We start from the raw sequence: 25957 nt of genomic DNA on the forward strand, positions 1-25957 counted from the left end.
GAAATCAAGTCTGCAAAATTTCCAAGGTTCAGGGCAGCCTATTAATCCCCTCCCTCATAAATGTTTTTTATTCGTCCATGCAAAGTAGGCCACAAGGAGAAGCTCTCAAATAGTGTAATATTTTCTTGTGATTATAAAGAAGGGGTTGATTATCCTCATCTCTGGTGTCTGAAAATATTTGGTTATGGTTTAACATTAGTAAAAATAGTCACATCCAGGGTTTCCCTAAGAGCTAGCTGCACCTGCAGTGGCGACAGTTTCCCTAAACTGGTCAGATGTGGAAGAGAAGCCCAGCACAAGTGTCCTGTTGTGTTGTAACTGCTGGAGGAGTTCATGGTTCACTTCTGAGGATGCTCACAGAAATCAACACCTGTCTTTATGTCATTGAAGTACATACTAAATTAACAAAGGTGACACACTGCAAGGTCATACAGAAGAATGGAGTAAGAATTCTCCTTTTGTAGCAGAAGTCAGCGCAACTGAACCTGTGCTTACCCTGGAAGTGAACTGAGGTTCTTTAAATATACAGAACACCAGTCTCTACCTGCTTACAACCTTCTCTGCCTGTCTTGTGATCCAACCACTGACTTGCCATATTGTATATTAATCACATTGCCACTAGTTTTTTTCATAATACTTACATTAACAACTTTTCCTTGCAATTAACATATTGCTTTAAAATTCGTTGGAATGACACTTCCAGGAAAGTGTCCATTGCAATATGAGGAAACTGAGGCCTAGAGGGATTACACAAATAACAAAAGGCAGAAATGGGACTGAAATTTAGGATTCCCAGCTTTAGAGCCAGAATCCGGAACATTATGCCCCTGTCTAGTATTTGTTTTTTCTACATAAGCAAGGCTTTTATAGCTGTAGGGACATCACTGGAATATTTAGATCACACAATACTGGCCAGAAAAGCTCTGCTCTTGGGCAAAGCAAGACTATTGGGTCAAGTATCTTGGTTTATCAACCTTTAAAGTGTATTAGAACACTGCAGGCCACAGAGTGATAGTTTTTGCTAAAGGGACTTAGATTCTTGATGAGGACTACATTCAGGCAAAGAATATTAGAATTTCCTTATTTCATGTCTGGTCCACAGGCTTCACAATAATAATTTCAAGCAATTGTTCAGGCACCAAGGAAGGCTAGAAAGCCAATGAATCTGCTTAAACTAGAAAATACCTCTTAACTTCTTTTAGTTTCATTTTCAGTAAGGTGGGTTTAATTAACCTGCCTCTTATAAATGTATGCTATGGATTAGATGAATTAATCCACATACTGTACCTGACATGTAATAAGCACTTAATTAAATAAGAGTTGTTGTTGGCAGTTTTGTGGTGAAAATCCCTTCTTGAGAGGATTTTCAGTCAAATTTTTGTAAAAGGAAAAAATAGATATGTTAGGAAATAAGCCATGAAGATATAGGTCTAAGTGATGATGATGATGATGATGATGATGTTGATGATGATAATGATATAAATATTTATATATAAATATATTGCAGCAATATGACTAATGGAGCATCAGAACATTAGAAAATTCTAGCACAAAAAAGTGACAGGAAGTAGATTGATTAGGCAGCTTCTCGGTCAGGGTAAAACTGGCAACATTTCTGCAAGAACTAGACACTGGCACGGGATCACGTAAGAGTCTGTGAGTACCAAGTGTGAGTATGTTAGGGGACAGGCACTCCTCTGCTAAACAAAAGGAAGATATTAAGGTATCACAAATTATATTCTGTAAAGAAAATATCAGAAAAAGTCAGATAGAAATATGTATATTTTATTGAAATAAATTAAAAAGGCAAGCCATGTTAGAAGTTAAATTTTAGGCACTCTTTCCTCTTCCTGTAATAAATAGACTTCTTTGTGAAATACTATAGATATTAAAACTTGGAATTCCACGTCTTTAGAAAAAAAGTGTTTATTTAGTGTTTCTTTTGTATTGTGATTTCCTAGCATTTTCTTCTGTAATAATAGAATATTCTCTAGTGAGGCAACCCCCCCCCAAAAAAAACCCAGAAAACATCCCCCAACCCCCACCTCCCCTCCCCTCAAAAAACAACAAAAAACCACAAATCCTTGCATATTGTTGAGATTTGCTTTCTGGAAATTTGAGTAGCTGCTGCCATCTTGTGGTGATATTACGATATGCTCCTATATGCTGTCTAAAGAAATCACCTTTGTCCATGGGGTGGCAATGGTGAGAGAAAGAAAAATTTTTTTTCAGGGTCACAGCAGGCATGAAATGTTACTATTCAAAAAGGGATATTCCTTTTAATAGGAAAATAAAATTATTTTATCCCTGAACAACTAAAAATTATTCTTTTTCTAGTCCAAAGGTGACCTTATATTTTTGATGAAAACTGCATTCCTTGGAATATTCTTGTAGGGATTCCCTGAGCACACTCATTAGGACATACCTGGAACCTATGATTTTTTTTATGCCTTTCATGAAAAATTTTCCATACATATTGATCTTGCTTTAGCAAATTGACTTAACAAGTAAGCATAATTTTAAAATATAATTAAAGTAATAATTAAGGTATAATTAAAGCAAGTATAATTTCCAAAGGCATACTTGCAGCAAGCTGATGGACAGAACACTGGGGAGGTACTAGTGTAGATGACGTTCCACACCTTCTCTGGAAGAATCCCTGTCAAATGCTTAGATCTTAGCTCCTAATGAGAGGGGGTTTAAGGAGGCACCAGGGGGAAGAATTAACATTAAACACTAAGGAAGGCAGGTGCTTTGACATGTATTTATGCCAACCTTCCTTGATTTTCCAGAATCTGTGTTTGGCCATGTTAGACAAATGTGCACCATCAAAAAACAAATGATTCATCCTCTTTAGTTGGAATATGTATGTCTCTCTTGCTTACTACTATATCCTCAGCTTGCTATTTCCCTGGTAGAGAGTAAGTTTCCAATAGATTCGCTGAACAAATATCTGAGTGTATAAAATGTATGAATGAACGAATGACCCTAGCTAAAGCTTCAGGGAGTGGAGATTGTTTTGTCTTTTTGGAACCACAAAGCCTTAACCCCAAGGCAAGTCTATTGCTGAGAATTCACAGTCATTTTAAGACGCACATGGGGCTACAAGCTCCTACTAGCACCTCTCAAATCCTGGCAGGTAGAAATTTTTCTGGTGGGCTGAACTTTATTTAAAAATATCCTCATGCCAAATGAGAATTTAAACCTACACAAATAAAAACTCAAGGTTCTTTTTTGTTCAAAGGTCAGAAAATGCATTCTTCTTATCTCTTGACTCTCCTTGCTCTCTCAAAATTAGTGTTGCAAATATGAAAGACACTTCATTAGAAACTCCAAAGTTATAGTTTGGGAACTCCCTCACTATCTTAGCAAACATTCATATTCTTGTACATGGAAAATTTAGGCCTGTTGCTTCTTTTGAGTTCTGTTTGGGTTTATAGGTGAGAGTAAAACAAATTCATAGGGAGGACTGATTTTCTGTGGTTTGACTCTGCACAAAGTCAAGAGGGAGTGGCTCTAACCTCCTCTTTATAAGCATTCATCCCCACTCACACACATGTATATAGAGTCTGGTGGTTTATATTGTTTTCACAGTTGTTTTAATTCCAGAGTGTTTATTTGAACGTAAACTTCTCATTTTTTACTTTCCAAAGCCATTTGGATAAGGGTACATTTTCTCTTTGTGTGTGACACAGCACTTTAAAGCCAATCTTCTAACATGCTGCAGGCTTGAAAATGATGTATTAGAGGGTTTAATATATTTCATGGTATTTCCCCCCAGGCCCGAATCAGTAAAACTGTGTGTTTTTAGGGGAGAGAGAGTCCAAAATCAATAGAGATGCCATCCTTCTGTTGTCTGGACAATGGGAGAGAGAAATGGGGTTAAAATCATTAGACTACAAAAGCAACGAAGGGAGAAGTTCGGACTTGTTGCGTTTCCTCCCCCAGTGATGCCTAGAACCCGAAACAGAACATGTGTAAAGTTCCTCCATGGAAATACATGGATTTTTGTCCTCTGACTTTTCATTTGGCCAAGGTTTTGAAAAATAAAACCTTTATTATTATAGAGGCTTAAAGGAGAGACATTTTTATTAATTCAATTTTCAAAGCCACACTTTGAAAGTTATTAATTTCTTTCTCATAGGTTTCTCCACTCTACTCAGAAGCTTTAGGGATTAGCAGGTTCTGCTTACAAGTATGATTATTTTTTTTCTTTTGCCATAGAAAAAGACATGCCCTGTGATTCCTATTTGTTTTGTTAGAGCTTTTGATTTCCTCCCATGTATGATATTCATTTTGTATAAATCCTCATGCTTAATATTTCTAGACTAAAAATCTCTGGAAATCACAGTAATCATTCTAGTTCCAGTTAAGGGATAAAGATGTCAAAACAGAGAAATGGATCTGAATCTCAACCTTGAGGTTATTCCCCTCAGCTTCATTCATAGAAGGGCCATTGTCCCAGTAACTAAGAGACCATGTCACACTGGCTAAGAAAAAAAAGAAGAAATAGTATCAAATCATCAATATTTGGGAAAGGAAGTTGGTCTCCCCTAGCTAGATGTGGGCCACAGTACTTTCAGTGAAGGTGTTTCCTCATAGGTTAATGAGAGGTAGAAATGGACTTCTCTGGGTGATGTTGTTTGGGATGAATAATGACCTAGACAGCAGTTGACTTCCCAGAATATGACAGCCCTTATTGTAGGAGGGTAAAACTCCCTGTTGAATGTGTGAATGAATGAACTCAAATTAAAATTAATGCTGGCATAATTTCTTGTTACTCTTTTTCATTTGTTGGATGACCAAACCACTATAAAGCAAATGTTCTACAGTGAATAGAGTGAGAAAAAATGTTTAAAAATAAAAAGCTATTCTGTTAAAAAAATGTACGGAAAAGAAGACATGAAGATCCCAATTTAGAGAGAGAATGGAAGTGCTCTTGTATATGAAGGACTCCTACTGGGAATCCCAGAGGCAAAACAAAGGAAACACCCTAAGGTGAGCTGGGGAGAGAGCTGAGGATGAGTAAGAGGCTGGTCCTGGCCCTGGCTCTCCTGAAGTTCTGAGCAAGTCCCAGGGGCACACCACCCTCGGAGAGGGTGGAGTATCGATCACACAGCACACTGGCAGCTCACACATCCAGACAAAACACTCATCTACATTGTATAAATGATGTCATCTCTGAGGACAGAGATTATAAATGATCTTTATCTTCTTTTCTAAAGTTTCATATATTTTTAAATTCTTCCATAACGAGAATGCATTACATTTATTTCCAGAATAGGAAACTATGAAAGCAAATCAATGCATTTTTAAGACCCCTCTAAATCCAAGGACAATAAAATCATTAATTTCTGATTATTTGGCATTGGGTTGACACATTCTAAAGAAACTGATTTTTCTCCTCTCAGATTTTAGTTGGCCGATGCCACATAGTAAAAAAGAGAGAACCTAAAATGGGTGAGATTTAATTTCTGTAAGGGCTATGATCTTAGCATGAAATGACAATGCAATAAAATGTATTATATAGGTTTATGGGGTCCTTCTGGTCACAAGCTTGATGTACTGGTTAATTGTCTCGCAGAGTATATACAGGTGCATGATTTGATTATAACCACTATAAACTGTTCAGTGGCATTATAGATAGTTACAAAAAATGCAGTTTCACTAAATACCCTCAGCACAGAGATAGGACTTCATTAAGTCTCTTACACCAAGTCAGCTTTCTCAAATCCTGTAAGTTTCTTATTCAGCCTGAGAGGTTTAATTTTTAATAATCAATGCATTAAAATGTTTGAGAATGCCCAAGGGGTTACATTTAATAAAGAGATTTCCATGGGCTATACTGTCTAAAAGTACATATAAGATTACAAAAACTCTTGAAGTAAATTCATTTGAAGCAGTTGTCAGGAAGGTACTCAGGGCCAGACTTGTGGTTTCTGTCTTAAAGAAGAAACAAGTATTTCTGCTTTGTGCCTGGAATGTACCCACTACACCTGCTGGTACAATCCTTTGCCTCTTGATGCAATTATGAGGAATATATGGCTCATTACTTAATCATATTTATTATAGCTAGACACAAAACATTTTATAAGCCCAAATGTTTCTTTATTGTATGACATTTAGAGATTCAAGGAAAAATGTATTTCCCCTGAAAAGAAGAACGTAGTAAATACTGGAAAGTATTTGTGAAAAATAAAGTTTAAAGGCAGGAAGGATAAAGAAAATTCAGTTTTCCTCATAAATAACTACAAAAGCTTTTGTTAAATGAGAAAAAAAGAAACCAATGAACTCCTTTAGTAAAGAACTAACTCGTAGCCTCCAAACCACTTAATTGTTGATTCTACTGTCATTATAATGCAAAGTAGATTATATTTTCTGTGTTCTAAAAATACATTCTATGTATATTTTAAAGACTTTTGTAACTTCACCTACTTCACTAGGTAACAAAGATTAAAAATACTGATTTAGACAGGTTTCTAGAGATTTGTGGGGATTTTTTTGGGAGGGGGTTAGTCCATGCCTTCTATTTCTGAACTCTAAATTGTGAACTTTTGATCCATTTAAAAATACATTTTAGATTCAAAATCCTAAGGGATTCAAGACCATTTTAATCCATGTAATGTGAGTTTTCATTTTGTATGTGAGAAAATCAAAAATATTCAAATATCACCAAATGAGGTAACTGGCCCATGGAGTTTGAATACAGTGATAATAAGAGAATTTGTGAGATTTCCTAGGGCTTTAAAGCTCCTGGAAATAAGAAGATAAGGGATTAAAGAATGTTGGTGTGCTCAGAGTCACCCTTGACAGCACTGCACTTGGTAAAGGCAGCTCTGCTCGGGGCACTTCCCAGTCACTTTGTTCCTCAGAGTTCCTGGACACCTCCATAACAAGTCTGATTTACCTACCACTCTCACTGTGTCACTGACTCCACATATCACATTGCAGCAAGGTGCATGCAGGTACAACTCCCTGACATGCAGACAGCTCCTTACAATGTGACCAGTCCTACAACTAAAATAAAAGCCTACAGTGAGACCACTTTAGTGAAAGGCTTTGAGGTTTTCCAAGGTGTCCACCAGAAAACAGACTCGCAGGACACTCACTCCAGAGAATCAGCTCTCACCCCTCACAGTGATGCCTATTACACGGTACACAGGAAGGATGCAATGCACAGCTGTTCAGGAAAGCCAGCGCATGCTTGCTCTGCTTGCCCTAAGGGTACACTCCTTAGGGTGGCAGCACTTAATTCTTCCTGTCCTCTCTCTGTCTCTCCCTCTCTTTTCCTCTCTCTCTTCCCTCATTTTTTTCTTTCATCCCTCCTTATTTCCTTCCCCCTTCTTTCCTTCCTTCCCTCTCCTTTCTTTTGTCCAACAGATCAGAGGCAAAAGAAGAGAAGTAAGCAACAAGATAATTTTCCCCTAGATTTTAAAAGTTAGTTAGATTTTATATGGATCTTTATCAGTAAACCTCTTTCTGGATTACAGACTTTTGCAAGTATTAGAATTTTCTGTTCCCCTCTCCCTTCTCCTCTCTCTTCCTTGGAAACTCCACTTTCATATGGAATTTCTCACTGACCAGCCCAGTCTACCTAAAGTGTCCCTGCTCTATTTTCCCAAACAGCTTGTGAATATCTCAATAGAGCTTTAACAAAATTTACTGCAGTTATTTAATCTCCTTCATGTACTTTTCTGTCTGGCCTGTACTCTAGTAGCACAGAAGCTGCACCTGGCTTGTTCTCTATCTAATCATCCCTAACACCCAGATCAGAGTAAGTTATAGAAAAACATCTCTTTGACTAAATGATCAGTGTCCTCACAATATTGCTCATTGCCAAATAAACTTTATCTGTGCAAAAAACTACTTTGAACTTTCAGGAAGAATGCAGGATCTTCCTTGTGTTCCTAATGATTAGACCTCATAAGGAAAAAAAGGCAGGAATTCTAACAGAAACTACAAAGCACAGGTGAAAAGCAAGTGGAGAGTACATCAAAGAAGTCAAATAATTCAAAATAGGAGGGTGGAACCTCCAAGGATAGACCAACCTCCAGTGAGCAAAATCATTGTCTTTTTCAGCACCGATGCTTTTGTCAGCTTTCACTGATAAACTTACCTGTGTTCTAGAACTCTAGGCAGAAAAATTTTTTTAATTCCCATTGCTCTAACTGCAAGTTACTGCTTGGTTTCTGTTCTCCAACCAAGCCCTGCTTTCTCTTTGTTATAGTGCAGTAAACAAAATCTACATATCTAATTGAGAAAGCATTGCAGAACGGCCAAGCAACTCTAACACAGAACATGGCTGGGGATGCTCGGAGCTGTTTGAGCTAATGAGCATGGAGCATAAACAGAATAAACACTGAGGCAAATAGTTATTTCCTACTGCTTTTGCTGCTTTTTTACCCCTAAAAACAGACTACATATCTTGTCCCAAACAGTAAGTATTTTGGGGGGCAGTTAAAAATGTTATACTGGATATTTTCGTATTTATAAATATAAGGCTTACAAGGTAGGAGATTAAATCAGAAGGTTTATTGTGAGCATGGGACAGATAAAAAGTAGAATGGACTGAAGCTACGGTGGGTAGTGGAGATCATATGTTAGTGGTAATGTCTAGGCATGAAATGCACATATGTCTTACAGAGACGTGGAAACCATTTTCCTTGAAGTCAGCAAGCATAGTGATGAGCAAAGTAGTCCAGTACTATGGCAGTGCTTGGCTCCCCAGCGTCCAATTAAGAAGCATGATAAATGACTTGTAAGGTCTCTCCCCCCACTGATTTGTGGTGGATATAAGCTGACAATTCTCTGTGGAGTCCCAGTGAGTAGTCAGCCTGCTCCTCCCATACATCTGGTGCCTATGACCACCGAACACCTTAAATTGGAATTCCAATCTCATTATGTCGTGCTGTGTTCCTGCTTGGCAGGTGTGTTTCTTCACAGCAGTATGCAAGGGGAGATGTAAGGTGGGACCATTTATGCTGATTTTTCTCCCATTGAGGAGCTTGGTTCATTTAATACCTACAAATAGCTTGTGATGATAAAAGATTACCCTGAGGAGAGAGTGACTGTATAAGGGAAGTTGTTACTAAGGTTAATTTGTGCCTTGCCTCTTTAGAAGTCAGTATTTACTCCATATAGATGAGTGTGGCTTTGTGGTGCTTGCATGGCTGAAAATAGCCAGTGTTTAGAAGTGAATGCTAATACTATCAAAACTTTTTCTTTGGTTTTCTGTGAAGGATATCAAAGAGAACATGCAGATGGAACATAAGGTGAATATAGAAGGAAATGTAGAGAAAAAAGACATCAAGAAATACATCAGGAATAAAAATTAAGATGGCAGAGAAAGAGGGAGCCAAGGGACAAACTAAAATTAAGGTTTATATTTTGGGGGACATGACATCATTTTTGACAGGGGCTGAGTCTGTACTGATGATTTAATGTAAATGTATATTTTTTAACTCTTAGGTAGTACAACTTCCTCTAAGGATTCTACCTCCATAACATGACCCTGAACCCACAGCTAAGCTCCTAAAGAAAGGATCCACTTCCTGGCTACTCCTGGCAGAGCCTCTCACAGCAACTGCAAGCCTTATGCTAAATGTTACAGGACACAAACACAGGGGAAGCTCTTTGGGGGTCTGCACTCTAAAGACTAGAAGAAGTCTGCATCAGCCTTTTCGATCCATTCCAGATGATGATCCCAGCCTTCCCACCTTCTGGGGCAGTGTGCCAACATTTGCCACTGCAGATCTCATTGAGCTCTTCTTAGGCAGCTTTATTCTTTTTAATTAAAAAGACAAGACTGCCAATTACTTAAACATAATCCCCAAATGTAATTGTTACTTTGAAAGATTTTTTTCCCAAAAGCTCATAGAACAGCAATATTTCCATCAAATTAAAATTGATGGAGGCTTGGATTTTCAAAAAAAAAAATTCATTTTCAAATCCCTGCTGGCTCTAGAAACCTAAACAGCACAGCAAGGTGGAAGCACAGGGAGGTCACCAGAAAGGGCTGTCTGATGTAAATGCAGTACAGGAAAACCAGGAAAGGCAGTGGAGAACAGTCCTAGTGCTAAAAATTTGCCTACCTGTAAATTGATGCTGTAGGATTTTTAGTCATTTAGTTTGAAACTAAATGTAAATAAGAGAAATAACACTTCCAAGCCTCTGTTGGACATTTAAAAAATGGTGTAAATAAATTTCAGATAGATTCTTCTTAGTAAATTTTAACAAGAATATTCTAAGAAACAGCAGAAAGAAGAGTAAAAAGGTGGAAAGAAGTAAGAAACAGAAATGGGAATAAGACCTCATTGACTACAGTTGGGCCTAAATCATTGAACTGACAATGAGTGAATCATTGATTCTATGTTAAATACTGGTACAAGTATACCACTTGGCTCCCACTACTAAAGAAAATCAAGAAAAAGTCAGACTGGTTTTTCCAAAAAAAAGGAGCCAAAGGGTTAGGTGTTAAGGAGAACTCTTCATTATTTTGATGTGTATTAATCAGGGCCAATGGTATCACTGTAATTTTTTTGTAAATTGCTGCTTGAGTACTATCAGTAGAAACAAGACCCATGTTTCTGCCAGTTGATAGGAAAGGACAGGTGTATTTAAAACTAAACCTTTCCTGTGACATGCCTTTAGTTTTGACCAGTAAAAAGGAAAGGTTTGCTAGGCTGATGAGTATGATATGCGATAATATACACAATGGACATTCACTGAAATTTTGAATTGCCACTCTGTAAGGGGTTGTGTAACTGTGCAGCTTCTTTATGTGCAGTATTATAATATTGGTTAAAAATAATGAAAAATCTAAACTCTTTTTTTTGTTTTTTGGTTTTTTGGGAGAGTCTCACTATGTAGTTCAGGCTGCCCTTGAACTCAGTATATAACCCAGGCTGGCCTTGAACTCATGCAATCCCTCTACCTTAGCCTCCTGAGTACTAGGATTACAAGCATGTGCCACCTGCCCAGTTGGAAAAAAATCTTTTAATTTGGTCTTAAGATGCTTCCACTTTAAAACTTCTTAGCAGTGTGACATTTCAGACATCCTCAGAATCCATAATACATCACACAGGATGAAGCATCCTAAAATAACTTCTAGCTAATGTCCATGCAATATGACACAGGTATACCTCTACATATAGTACTTTAAAAAATAAAAGGAAATATATGGGTCTGAATATAATTATTTTCAATCCAATATGCTTTCTTACTAGAAATTTGAAGCTCTCTTTGTATATTATTTAAAATATGACTTTGAGCTTGTAAGCATGAAAAATGTAATTTCTTTCCCATTTCACAGTTGGAAAAACTGAATTACAGAGAACAATGCTAGTAATTATCTGTGATTAATAGTGGTATGTATGTAAATCAGTCTGAAAAAGTGTGTGAAATTAGATGTGCCAATGCCAGATAGTGCTGCTCATGTTTTCAAAAGATGAACGCTTTCATATAAATCTCTATGTGAGTTGCACATACATCTCTCTGTGTTTTGAGCATATCTGAAAATGAATTTTATAAAAATGTTTAGATATTAAGGTAACTATTACGTATTATAAGTATCAATATGTAAAATAAATTTGGTGCCTTTAAAATTCATGAGACAAATGCATATCTATATTATATTATAAAAGCATACATAATGGTTATTTATAATGTACTATAGATTTATATACATGCCTGGATGTATTAAGTGGGGAGTTGAAATTTGGGTATACTTTGCTCATTAAAAATTGTGTGGAAAAGTGCATATTATTTTCTTAGGGTTATATGGATTAATTCAATTAATATATGCAAAAGACTATAGGCCTTTAGTGGTGTATGAGAAGCCCCCTATCTGTTGTTATTATTATTGTTTATTGATATTACCATTGTTGGACAAATCAACGCTACTGTTATGCTAAGGAGCTAAGGAGAGACTTTTTCTCATTGATTCTCAGGCTGGTATCCTATAAAAAATAAGTGAAACTATCGAGATTGTTCAATGATCATTATGGCATGGGCTGGGTCTAGGGATTTCTCCCCATTCTTCCTTCCATCACTTTGGATTCTCATTTCAGAGCCCATCCTTGGATGTGCAGGGTAGGGTGAGACCCTCTCCTGGTCTGACTGTTTTAATGCTGAGCCTGCCCACAAGGACACTGGTCATCCTTTGGAAGGAAATACACCAGACTGACTTCAGATTTACGAAAGCCTGGTTTGTTTGTGAGTTAGACTTTTAGAAAAATAACTTTAATTTTGGAGGGTTTTGTTTTCAGAGAGAGAGCTTTAGACAGTTGTATTAATCATGCAAACCCAGCCATGTGCAATGTGTTTTATCAATGGAAAAACGGACTGAATGGTAAGCAGCTGTGAACAAACCCAGTGCAGTGCCTGAACCTGGAAGATAATCTCATTCCCCAGACCCACTCGTCACACAGGGTTAGTGATTGGAAAGGCTGTTCACTTGGGATAAATAATCAGATGGGAGGCAAACAAGTGAGATACTTTCTAGAATTTTTTTCTTTTCTCTTTTCTTTCTTCTTCTTCTTCTTTTTTTTTTTTTTTTTTTTTTTGAGTCAGTGATCAGGGAAAGATGGGCTGATGGAGCGTAGAGAGCTGTAAGCTCAGGGGAATTTTTTGCTTGAAAGCTGTGTACACAAAACAACGGTGGTTTGTCCTTGTCCTTTTCCTTTCTTTCACTGATTTTAACTCCCTAAGGTTGGCTTCCTCTCCTCAGACTGAACCTATGGTCCTTCTCCATGAGAGTCCCCTAGGTGCACTTCCATCATGAAGAAGGACTATGCACACACTGATGGGAAGAAATGTTACTGTTGTCTAGTATTCAGAGCCCCAGGAAATTGGAGCCAAACAAAGCAAGAAAAGTTCCCTCAGACACTAAGAGGTGACTCTTTCCTCATTTTACAATTCAGTAGATTTTCTGCAGCATTATAGTCAGAGGTATTTATGCAAATATATGCAACTCAGGACTCATTTCAGAATAAATAAACCTAAATTAAAATTAATGGGAAAAGACACCTATCAGAAACAGATCAAGGATGGAAGACTACTTATTTTACTTATTTTGTGTGTGTGTATCTTTTAAATTGAGAAGCAGGGAAGTGCACTCACTGTTTTGGCTTGTTTTGTTTGGGGCACAGGGGGAAAGGACATTTGAAAATTTCTAATTGGCCACAGCCAGTACACATTACCTTTTGGTGTAATTCCAGTAGTATTATTATTATCACTGCAGAAAATCAAGCAATATGATGAAGGAAACCCAAGAGAAATTTATTTAATTTATTGAGCCTTGTTTTTGTTTAATCACAGCTTGAAGGGGTTTAGGATGAAATTCCTGCTGTGACTCTTCAGTGCAGCCCCAGTCAGCCCGATGAGTCACCAAGAGTGGGGGCAGGAGGGACAACTCTCCACCCCTTCACTGAGTATGTGAACAGTGGAGCAGCTGACAGGAAATACATATTTCTGTTAGGCTGGAAATCAGGAGAGAAATTTCTCTTTTTGATTGCAGGTGGACAGAAAAGGTTCTTCATGACATTCCATTTTCAAAACACCTTAAGGAAACTGGTTGTTTCAAAATTTTTCAGGCCATTTGTATCAAACAGCTGCTTTGGGATATGTTAACACTTTGGGGATGAAGTTTAGGATTCTATATACATTTGATGACAATGTAGGCTATTTAATTAAATGACTCTTGCACTATAGTCATGACCACATTCTTTTCATAGATATTTGAGTAGTAAATTAGCATTCAAAAGAATTAAGCATTCTACTATTTGCTATTCTTTCCATAGGAATCTGCATTTCACATGGGTTACCCTCTTGATTGAAAAGTTTCCTCCTCTAGAAAAGTGATTAGGTCTCTACAAAGTTAGAATCCTTGTAATAAACAAGAAATGTAAGAGAGGACTTCCCCTTTTCCCCCACCCTGGGGATTAAACCCAGGGTCTCACGGACACTAGGCATGTGCTTTGTCATTGAGGTACATGCCCAGTCTGGGACTGTTTTTCTATAGCAGCCTCTCACATCAGCAATCCCAAGTCTCAGTGAACAGCTTTTCAATGTTCACTAGCAGAAGCCCAAAATATTAGTAGTAAGGTAAACTAAAGTGTCTAAAAACTATCAAATCTAAGAAAGCTAACTACAGTCTACCTACAACATAAAATCTAACTAGGTCATTCTCCAATCAACAATTCAATTTATGGAAAATATAAAATTCAACAAAATGCTCCCCATGCTCCATTCCTAGACATGACGGTTTTTCAATGTCTGACAGCTGTCCTTTGTGAATAGTGTCTGGTTTCACTGTGTTCAGTGTTACATATATCATAATGTATGATCAGATAAATATTTGAGTTTGTGGCTACAGAGACCCTCTTAAAAGACTACCTAGAGTCACTGTGACACTGTACAGAGCTCATCTTGGATGAGCCATGACCTCTTTGAAAATTTTATCCCCTGGAACAAATGTGTATGTGTGTGTTTTCTATATCAAGATATTTGCAAGATGGCAACATGATAAAATGATGCCAATCTCTCCAGCAACATTAAAAAATAAATGTCTTAAAGTAATTGTGGTATGTCAGGAATTCAAGCAGAGCTATTTTCCATGAACACTAGTTTTGTGTCAAGTTGAAAAAACAGGCACATTTTTAACAGCTTTATTTTTAGTGGTTGGAATAAGAAACAGCTTCCATTAATGTTGTCAGAGAATTTCTTTTTTATTCAACAGAGTTCTAAACATTTATACTAATATTTTAGACTTTTCTTAAAATTTAAGAATAACTCTTTTATTAAGCTGTCTTAATAGAATAGATCCTGAAAAATAGATCCTGAAAACTTTGTAATACTCATTTCAAATGTAATTAAAATAAGTTTGCATATATATGAATGCATAAATATGCAAAACATTACATTATTGACACTCTGAATATCTACACCCAATTTTGCTCTAATTTTTAGTTTGGACAAGTGTTAATGAAGTATGATCCATCTTCAAACTTATAAAATAGGAGCTTTCTACCTTTCATTCTGAGCACATTTTCTTTATAGTGTGTATGATAATCTTGTTTAATTGGATTTATTTTTTCCACAGTAGGCCCCGCATGGCCTAGTTTTCATTTTTTCTTAGGTCTTTGAGTGCTATTTGCAAATCACTTTTCTGGAATTTAATTTCAATGGTAGATTGGTTTCATTTCAGATTTTTTGTATTATTTTAATTTTATTTGCCAATTTGCCTTTAAATAGCCTTAAGCTAGAAAGTTGTGGCTGCAACTTGCATCTAAATGTGTTGGAGAAGGCAAAATTTAATTTGAGTATGTAGAAGTTTTTTTAAAAAAGGAAACAGAATGATTACTTTGGTTTTTTTATTTGTATTTTCTAAAGTAGTAAAGTTTAATAGAGAAAACACAGGAGTTGATCAGTAGTTTAAAGAAACATAGTATCTGTATAATTTGATAGAGTTTAACCCTTGGTAGTATATAAATTCATATTTACAAGTAATATCAATGACTTCAAATTCATATAGTAAAAATCTCCAAGTGTAAAGATAGTTAGTGGGAGGATTTATATTTTTGTGGGCTATAGAGTGAGGGAACTTAAATGGCTGTGTTCCAAATATATAAATTCATTGTTACCCATAATAAATACTGATTGAAGAAAAAATTGTTCTCTCAGTTTAGCATTATCTTCCCAGCTATGGAATGACTTGAAATTAGGGCAAGTTTTGACCTACCTGTTATGCTTATCAAATGGTGCGGTCAATGGATGAACTCTCTTTTGAATGTCCAAGGAAAAAATTATTTTGTATGTGAGCGATGTGGATGTGTTTTCCTCCTGTGTGTGTTTTGGACATTACATATGTTGGAGAATGACCCATCAATACAGCTACAGTGATAAAAATCATACTGACCTTGAATGGGGTGGGGGATTGTGGGTAAAACACGCTCTAAAGGGGAAAAAATAGTAAACATCATGGAAAGTTTAAATATATATCTTTCTCATGTTTAGCTACTCAAACAATTATAAAACAGATGAAATTTCCATGCCTATAGGATCATATTCCCTATAAAGTACTTATCTGTTCTTGTTAACATTCAAATATAAAAGAGAGTTATTAATAAAATTAAAAATACAAAGCCAGAACATCAAATTGTGATAAACCTATAGGAAGGATCCTACTCTGTACTGGAAACAGTCACTACCAAGATTGTAGATCTTTTAGAGAGCTGAAATACAGGGTGCTTATAGACTTGGTCAAATAAATCCAGGTGATCTACCTTGGTCTGGTTTTCACCTGTTTAGGTCATGACAGATGGACCTATCCTTGCTACAGATTTCTTTTGTCTCCCTTAGCCCCACAGACAATATCAGCATTAGCCAAGCATCTGGAAAATTTATTTTGGGAAATACTAATTCAACTTTTCTCTCAGGGTTTTACTTGCATATTAGTGATGCCAGTGAAAAAGTAATGCCCAAGTTAAATGTTTCTTGAAATGATGTGATTTTATTTGTAGTCTATTTCTTAATCCTACCTTCTTGTTATAATATAGTTTCATCTGAAATTTGATCAACTAATCAAGCCTGCTTGATGAATCATCCCACTGAGTAGTAAGAAGTACTTTTCTTTTGAACACTAGGTCTTAAGCTTATGAGTTTCTCATATTCCCATACCTGAACTACTAACTCAATAAAGTGAGCTGCTAAGATATTCAGAATTTCATATATATATATATATATATATATATACATATATATATGTATATATATATATAATTAAAACCTAGTTTGAACTCTAAATAACCTATCCTCCTCTAGTGCTCTTTCCATAAGGTAGAATGGTGCACTAGGGGAAGAACGCACTATTTGCTACTCCTGAACACAATAAGGCAATATAATTAGCATATATTTCTACTTTCCTCCTAGAAGTTTTTTTTTTAAGTAATGACTAATAAGAAATAAAAATCAACAGAAATCAAAACCATAAAGAGGTATGCATATGCACATATTCAGTCTTGATCTACCTGTCATCTTATATATAAGATTAGAAACAGTAGAATTTACCTGGTCTTCAGGCTTCCAATACATCTGGACACAGAAACCCAGTCTCTTGGCAGAGTGAGCTCTCTAGTTGTAGCTTAAATGTGAAAGTTTCCAAAGTCCATTAAGATGGAGCAGGTCAATAACAGCTCAGTGAACAATTGTGTCTTAGTTACACAAATGTCAAGTAGAAAAATGGTTTAAATCTTCACTGGTTATTTGGTAACGTTTCCAGCTTTGAAAATAAATAGCTAAACTGCTTTCAGCATTTATGTAGCAGTTGGCGATTATTGTCCCGTATTATACTCTTTCTACTGTATTTTATTTTTATTATTACTAGTATTATTCAGACTGTTTAAATGACTCAGCTTAATATTTTCTCATCACACTGTTCACAGCTGGGTAGATGCACTCTGCCCTTGTCCCCAGAAAACTGATCATATTGCCACTTCATCTCACCCACTCTCCTTTTATTGTCTTTCCAACTCCTTCCCAGCTTGTAATTAACCTCTTAGCTCCACCCTGATATCATCATTTTAGGGTTATCATGCCTCATTACTTAGTTTCATTCTTTTAATTCTATCCTTTTGACTTATCTCCCCCTAGATGCTTTCTCAATCCAGATTTTTATCCTTTATTCATCCACAATTTTTCTGCTGCTGTTTCATAGTTTATGCCAGGATTTATGGGTTTTTTGGTAAGAATGTAAAGTGAGGTAAATACTATTTAAAATGAAAAGGAAAATTTCCAAAAGTAGACAAAGGCAGGAAACCTTGGTGTTACACACTTCTTCTATCGAACACTTGAGGTCAACATAGCTCAGCAGAGATTGAGAGGTTATGGCAACAAAACTCCATGGTTGGCCCTGTGTAGCCTGTGGCTTTCAACAAGTATTTTAACTTTGAAGTTTTTTTAATGGGATAAATGTGTGATAGTTGTGTGAGGGAAATGTTATTAACTGATTCTGCTGGACAGCATGAGAAACAACTAAATGGATATTTACAATTCACAAGGAAACACAGTGAATCAAAGGCACCTAAATGATAAAAAATGGAGTCAAAGGTGGAGCATTTGTAAGGAGGTCATTTATGAGCTCAGATTTGGTTTTCTTTTATTTTCCAAAGCATATTACAATGCTTCAATGTTCTTTCTGGATGTCAACCTATTGATGCCTATGCTTGAAATGAAAAGTTTCCAAGTGTCCACTCTTTTCCTTTCTTAGCCACAAAAAGCACTTTAAAGGAGTTTGCAGCAAATCTTCCAAACTACATGAGGTTAGTGTTCAAATTGTTTTATTATGTGGCCTCTATAAGAATTGGCTAAGAAGTCTCCCAAGTCTTAACGAGCATCATAGAGTGGTGTGTGTGTTTAATGCCAAGCCCTTAAAATAATAATGAAGAATGGCTTCTAAAGTAAAGGGGAGCCTCTCGCTGTAAAGACTGACTATAGCGCCCTGTTACTTAGGTAGTATTTAAAATTCAGTCAATTATATGTTCACAACTCAATGATCTTTTAAAATTAAAAATAAAAATGAAAAATACCTCCTACACACTGGTATGACATATCAATTTCTTTGTATTTTTATTCTTTTGTACCCAATACCTTCAAAATATCTCACTAATCCACAGATTTTTTAAAGCACAGGGGAACTTATCAACAGGACTATCTTTTAATATGTGGGAATATTCCCTCCACTCCAAGCCACTAGGCTGGAATGTTAGTTGAGAATCTCAAATACCAAAGACAAACCAATAGTGTAATAATAATGTAGTGGACCCAGCTGATGGGAGTTAATAGGATTGGAACTGGGAAGTAGAAGAAGCTGTGGTCTTGTATGTGAAGAAATACAGCAGTATGAGGCCAGGAGCAAGGTCTTATAAGTGAAGAGATGACCTCCAAAGTACAAGACATATCTTCTAACATTTTTGTTTACATTTATAAATAAATAATGCATTGGTTTTGAAAATGGATTCTGGAAACAGACTACTCAAATTTAAATCACAAGTTTAGTCTTTCTTCAAGTTGCACTCATTATATGAATTCTGCACATCGGTGAAATGGTACATAGTAAGCTTGTCATGGCGACTGAATGAGCTCATGTCTGTGAAGCATTTTGTTTAGTCTTTCGGCAGAGCACTATTCCTCCTGTTTATCCATTGCATTAAAACTAACTCATCATAAGCACTGAAATAGATAAACCTGTCATCAATTTTCTAGGTACAATTGTTCGTCAGTGTGAAAACATGGAATTTATTGTTACAGATGCAGACAATGGAACTTCTCTTAGCAGCACCAGAATACAGTCTTCATCTGTGTCTTGCATATTCTCATGTCTGACCATGACTAAGAAGCTGAATCCTTGCCTGTCTGTCTTGTCCTATTGGATTCATGCATTCAGAAAAATATGTAAAGTAACTAACACTCAGCCCAGGTATAAAGAAAAATATATAATAAGCATTACTTCAATATACAGTGGTACCTCAGTTCACGAACACTTTTTGTGTTTGTGAATAATTTGGTTCTCAAACAATAGTATTTGGTAACATTTTGTTTTTGTCCGTGAACTCTACAATGGATGACAGACATGACCACAGCCATATTTCCAGCACAAGCACAAACTGGCCATCTTTTCCAAAATCATGGAACAAATTATATTCATGAACCAAGGTACCACTATATAGACTAATCTTGACAGAGGGCTAGAATGTGTGAAGAACAAGACAGCAGAGAATGATAGGCTTCCACTAGCTTAGGAAGAAATTACTTCTTGAATTCTCATTTAATTATATTGACCCTTTTGGAGATCAATATTTTAACAGAGAGTGGAGAAAGACATATATATTTCTGAGGACAATGTGATTACACATCAACACTACAGTCAGCTTGTCACTACAGTGGACAGGATTGAAAATGTGCTGACACATCAACCTGGAGAGTCATGGTGAACTCTTCAGGGCTCTGGCTCTGGGTCTCTCCCTGTTGCAGCCTCTGGCTCACAGTACCACTCCAGGTGCCTCATCTGCTGTGGACTGGCTGGGTCAGCAGAGCACCCTGCTGCCCACACAGTGCTTCCCAGGGCTGCTGAGCCCCATCTTGACATTGTCCTGAGGAGAAGCACCACCATTAACCCTTACATAGAGTCTTCATCTTCCCATTAATCCCATTACTTTGAACCTAAGTAATGGGCAATCCATTCACACTGTAATTTCCTTTTTCTTCTGTCATTCTACCTTCTCTCTCTCTCTCTCTCTTTCTCCCCACCTCTTTCTGTCTCATGTGAATTGTGCTACCATAGAGCCTCATCTTCAAGGTTTCAACTATAAGAGCTTGAAATAAGGAACTTCCCAAACCTAATGGCAATGGAAAGCTGGGTGGGGGGATTGTCATTCTTGTTAAAAAATAAGCAGAGCTCTCCCTTAAAGTGTCTAAAATTAAGTTTTAATTCTAAGAAACTGAAACATTGATTCACTAATTTTCTGCAATTTTGATAGCTTCTTCTCATTTTAAAGCCTAATGACCTTTCCATATTGTATTCTTCAGCAAGCATAATACATCTTTATTTTTCCATAAAGTGAGAAATCAAGTCCAAGCCAAATGCTGATGTGTATGTTGCCTTTGCATATGCTGCTAAATGCAGATCTGGTGCCCATGTGGACAGCTGGGTAAAGGGCAGTGTGAGCTCACATGGAAGTAGCTTGTCACTGATTCCTACACCATGTATTTCTCCATACTTCATTCAGGGTGACTTCTCCCAAATCCTCAAGGGAAGTATGATTATGATACATTATCCTGATTTTCTAATTCTCAGTGTACTAACAGAAATTTTGTAAGATTCTTGAGATTACTTAATTTTACTGGTTTAAGACCTTTCAACAGATTTCTGTGGCAGGCAATGACATTACAGTGCTGGAGATTACTTTTCTCAACTTCTAGAAGTATCTCCATTATCTTTGACCCAGCCCTGTGCTCAGAGGCATAGTGAAAGTTCATGCTGCTCCAGGGCAGTCCTTCAATGAAATGGTCTAGATGCTACTGGAAACCACTTAGTAAAATTCATGTGTAAGCTGTCATGAGGCTAGAGATGCTGCTGCATTCAGATGCACATAAGAAACCTTAGCTTAATATCAAATATGGTTCAAAAGAACCATAAATTATTTTCATATAATTTATCTTTTGGCCAATAATGTTGCTCAAAAAATGTGCTGTCCAGGAGGGACTGGCCCCTCTGTCCCCCACCCCCAGCTATGCTATTGCATGTGCTCTTGCTCTCTCTCCCCTAAGTATTCCATCCTTTAACCCTCCTTCCTCTTCCTTTCTCTCAGTGTAGAGGCAACATTTTATTTATTATGTGAAACATATTATTAATATACTTATTCTCCATGGAAGAAAACACATTTTAACTCAGAGGTATAATTGCTCAATTTTTCTAGTCCAATTGTTCCATTTTCTTTTTTCTAATGTCCCCAAAAAGCCTTCTTGTTAAGTGAATCCTTTCCACCTAACCAGGTCATCTTAGATTTGATAGAACTTTGAATTTGTAGGTGAGGATTGTTTTTGCCCCTAAGTTTCGGAATCTCTGACACTGAGAGTGAATCAGGTAACTACATTTCTTAATACAAATCCTCCCAAGAGTCTTGTGTACATTGATGTCTCCAGCTGAAGCAAAAAAATAATGATGCTTGGTCTTTGGAGACAAGCAAGCAGGAATACAACTTTTATACTTCCTATCACAGTCTTTCGGCCCCTTTTCTCTTCTGCAGATTAGTTAGGGCAGGTAGCACTCACACCCTCAATCCTAGTGCCCTTGGGCCTATCATTGCACCATGAATTGTTGCCAGGAAAAGCCCCACCTGTGACTGCATGAGGCTTTGGGGGAACAAGCCATAACACAAACATTGTCATTTTCTCATGATCCGACTCATCCTCTGTCTCTGCGGGGTTTTTTACTTCTTATGCCATAGTTTCCTGACCATCAAGGCTGGGGAGTAAGAGTTCTGATGCCAAAGAGCTGCCAAAGAGAGGGATGCCAAGGTGGTGACTCCTCCCAACATTAGTAACTTTCAAATCACTGAACCCTTCTTAGTCAACTTTCAGAATCTTCTCAGATTTTCAGAAACGCTCCCTTTCTTACTATTCCATCTCTGTTGCAAAAAAAAAAAACAATCAGAGTAATGTTTCCTGCTGTCATATGGAAACCTTTATGCAACCTTATTTTCACCCTTTAGATTTTTAGATTTTTATATTATGTTTTAATCATTCATCCCATCCTTCCTCTTGTGTTGTATATACACACTTTCCTTTTCTAGCATGCTCTTTCTCCCCAGAACCTTATCTATTCACACAGAGTATTTCTTCCTTAATCACACCCATTATTGATAATTTGGTTTTTTTTGTACCCGGGATCGAACTCAGGTCATTGCACTTGCCAGGCAGGTGACAAAACCACTGACCTAAATCTCTGGCCCTATGATTTTTAACAATCATCCATTTCCAAGGTCTTAGCTCCCCTCTGCTTCTTAAAGAGGCTACCATCAAAGAGATACATGTTCCTTGAATATTTTTTCAGTTTAACCCACCAGGAAAAAACAAAACTAAGAAAAACAAATTTAAAAAAAAGAGAGTACAAAGAGAAGTTATTCAATTTGTAAGATTCTCTTGTGCACAGGAATTGAGAAACCTGTGCTTTGATCTCAGTGAGTATATTTTTATTTTTGTACAAATTTACCTGTAATATATAAGGGAGAGATTATCAAGTTTCCAGGAAAGAATGCAATTATTTTAATTATGCCAAGTTAGGCCCTGCTTTGGCATACTTACTGAAAAGGACTAGGCTGGCATTGGTGACCCCCAGCTTGTTGGCAGCCACGCAAGTATAGTTGCCATAGTGCTCCTCAGTGACATTGGTCACCGTCAGGGAGGACTGCCCCTCGGTGCTCTTTATCTCAAGGCCATTAGCACTGTTTATCCTAAGAGTTCAAAAACAGAAGAGTTAAAAGGAGCAATGATAGTAGTTTTAACTTAGGAATTCCTTCCCTATCTTTACACTGGAAGAAAAAGAGAGGAAACAAATAGAGTTGACTAGTTTCTGCTCACTTCCCATTTTAATTATACAATTCTTATTATCAGAACCAGTGACTACCAATAGACACAAGGAACTCATCAGGAATGGATGGGTTCCATTGGGCTTGAGTTTCTACTATACGTAAGGAAGATATACAGGTGAAAACTACACATCAAATCATGTACTTCATTTTTTATATTTAACTTCAGTGTTTTTGGAATTCAACTTAAGAGTTACAAGCTCCAAAGCACCTGATACATATATTAAGAAAGAAGATCTGAATAGTATAGTTCTGCATAGCTATAACTTGGCTTTGGCTTTGGGTTTCAGGTCCCTTCAAGAGGAACACATGGTAAGTTGGCCACATACCTGGTGTCATCCCGGTACCACTCAAAGTCAGGTGCAGGCACTGCCGAGGCCTCACATTTGAGTGAAGCTTGTCGCCCTGTGGTGGCTTCATTGCTCTTGGACTCCGTAATAGTGGGAGGATCTGCAGGAAGAACAGACACATGGGTTTATATGAGAACCAGAGGTTGCTCCAAAATTTCCATTCAGGAAGGAATTAGGAAGGACAAGCTGATTGGAGCAAGTCAGGAAAAGTTTTGTGTGAAAGCTCCAGTCACAAAATTCATAGCATCTGTTTTGAAGAACTGATCACTAAAGAACTAAACAAAAATAAGTGGTGATTAATGAAATGAACCAAGTTTATGTAAATGAGACATTTAACAAACCTTCATGGAAATGGAACCTAGGATATCTTTTATCCCTCCTGCAAAAAATTACTAACTATTCTAGTTATAAATTATAATATTTGCAAATTTTTCTTTTGATGAATTAAACAGTGATACTAAAAGGCTTGGGATTTTATATGTATAATTTGGCCATTTTTCTTTTTATTTGCTATCATTGTTACTACTACTACAGTCTGAATTGGCTTTGAAAAAACTGATGAAAATAGTAGAAGGCTAAAGTCTTCCTAACCCAAGCTAAGCTTGAGATTGTTGAAGGAAATCAGAAACACACCAACACAGAGCTCATATTAGGTGATTATTGTGTTTCTTCTATGTATATCCTTATTACTATGATCCAGTAAATTTTGTCTTTGTATACTGGGCTCAGTTTGAATCCATCCTAATGCACAGAAAACTTCCTTGTATATCAGCCTTATACTCGCACTGGCAGTTGTATTCTTTCATTTTTTCTGCCTGTGACTGGGCCTACAAAGCTACAACAGGCTTGCAATGAGCTCAGAAATATATCTGTGAGGCAGGTGCCAGAACCACTGAGCTAAATCACTGGTCCATCAGAAATAGATCTGATATCCTGATTTGTGGCATGATTTCTTTTCAAACAGCCCTACAGATTCACATGAGGAAGATAGGATGAGAGATGTGAACTCCTGAGTGTGATGATGCTTTGTTTGTGCAGTTATGGATCTTTAAGAAAAGGACTTTTGGGGCCAGGGATTTAGCTCAGTGGTTTCACTGCCTGCTACTCAAGCACAAGGACCTGAGTTCGATCCCCGGTACCAAAAAAAAAGAAAAAAAAAGAAAAAGACTTTGCTGTTCAAAGGTCATTTGCCAGAAAATGGCAGTTTGGCTTGGTAAATGTGGAAAAAATAGACCAATACAACTTGTTTAGACCTTATAGAGGAAAAGCTTATTTAAGGAAATAAGTAAAGTGAACTTTAGCAGTTAAAAAATCATTTAACTGCTCTTCAGCCTTGCATCCATCTTATTTCTCATTTTTTTCTTTATATTTTCAAAACTATTTAAATTTTCTGTCTATAGTAAACTCTGATCATCTGAGTTTAAAATGGTATACCAAAGCCTTATGCTAGCCAGCAACTTCCTTTTCATCAGCTTGGAAATCTTTAAGTCACTGTCAGAGAGAACAGTAAGAGCATATTTGGAAAAACTCTGTCAGCCCATATGTAAACAAGCAGACTAGAGTGTGGTTTTGTTGTTTTGTTGCTTTTACTGTTGTTGTTTCACTTTGGACTTATCTGCTCTTTTATGTTGTTGTTATTGTTGTATAGGCACAGGCACAACACGGGAAGATGATGTCGTGGAAGAACCCTGAACTGAAAAGTAGGAGTCTTAGACTGTAACTTCAGCTTGGCTGCATGGACCTCCTGTTACCCACTTTATCTCCTGAGCCTTGGTTTTATTACCTATAAAATGAAGGAACCACACTTTAATGATATATAGCAACCCTTCTGGCTATAAAATAGCTAAAATTCTAGCCAAAATAGACCAATCTTTACAAAAGGACATTTGGTATCATTACAACGCATACATTTTCATACCCTTAACTCTTTTAAACTCTAAATTGCTAATTTTTGAAATTATAATTCATTTATCTAGTTCATGGATTAAGAGTCAGGACTAGCAGTCAGGAATGGGAAATCTGACCTCTGATTTTTTACCCTACTTGTAGACAGAATTGGGCAGGTATCTATATCACTGTGAACATTTTATTTTTAAAAGGAGTTGGCTTAAAATGATCACTAAGGTTCCACTTAAAAGTCATTCTATGATGGGTTATATAGGTCATTAGACTAAATCAGCACAAAGGATAATGCAAGAACTGGAAATAGTTACATTGATGAGAGAGATAGTGGTGTAGGGATATAGCATAGAAGAAAGTTTATGACCGACATTTAAATTTGCTAAACTTCAGCTCAACTCTAGGCTCTGTCCCTCCTTGCTCTTCCTCATTAGTGAGTTTAATACTTTGCCCAGAGTCACATAGCTTCAATTTTCTCAGCAATAACATGTTGGAGCTGGCAGCAGGGAGGCACATTTGGAAGCTGATGAAGGAATTCAGAGATGTCCTGCACTAGATTTGTGA

The 25957-nt window shown here is 36.8% G+C and overlaps 1 protein-coding gene across 5 annotated transcripts in view; it reads right to left on the minus strand.

Annotated features, from left to right (window-relative positions):
• The window catches only part of Lsamp (limbic system associated membrane protein), a 2156433-nt gene that overhangs the window by 15251 nt on the left and 2115225 nt on the right, over nucleotides 1-25957 (minus strand). For 2 of the 5 annotated variants that reach the window (XM_087208915.1, XM_021263283.2), the window contains 4 exons: nucleotides 23474-23594; nucleotides 22861-23009; nucleotides 17068-17140; nucleotides 15917-15952 (listed from right to left, as the gene is read on the minus strand). In XM_087208915.1, coding sequence (XP_087065041.1) covers nucleotides 15917-15952; nucleotides 17068-17140; nucleotides 22861-23009; nucleotides 23474-23594 — 379 coding nt within the window. The remainder of the gene's footprint in view (nucleotides 1-15916; nucleotides 15953-17067; nucleotides 17141-22860; nucleotides 23010-23473; nucleotides 23595-25957) is intronic. The other 3 variants (XM_004835679.4, XM_021263288.2, XM_004835678.4) reach the window with 2 other exon arrangements.

The sequence above is a fragment of the Heterocephalus glaber genome, unplaced genomic scaffold (assembly GCF_053883595.1).
Source record: "Heterocephalus glaber isolate CG9 unplaced genomic scaffold, H.glaber_assembly_v1.0 deba00000122, whole genome shotgun sequence".
Taxonomy (NCBI): Eukaryota; Metazoa; Chordata; class Mammalia; order Rodentia; family Bathyergidae; genus Heterocephalus; species Heterocephalus glaber.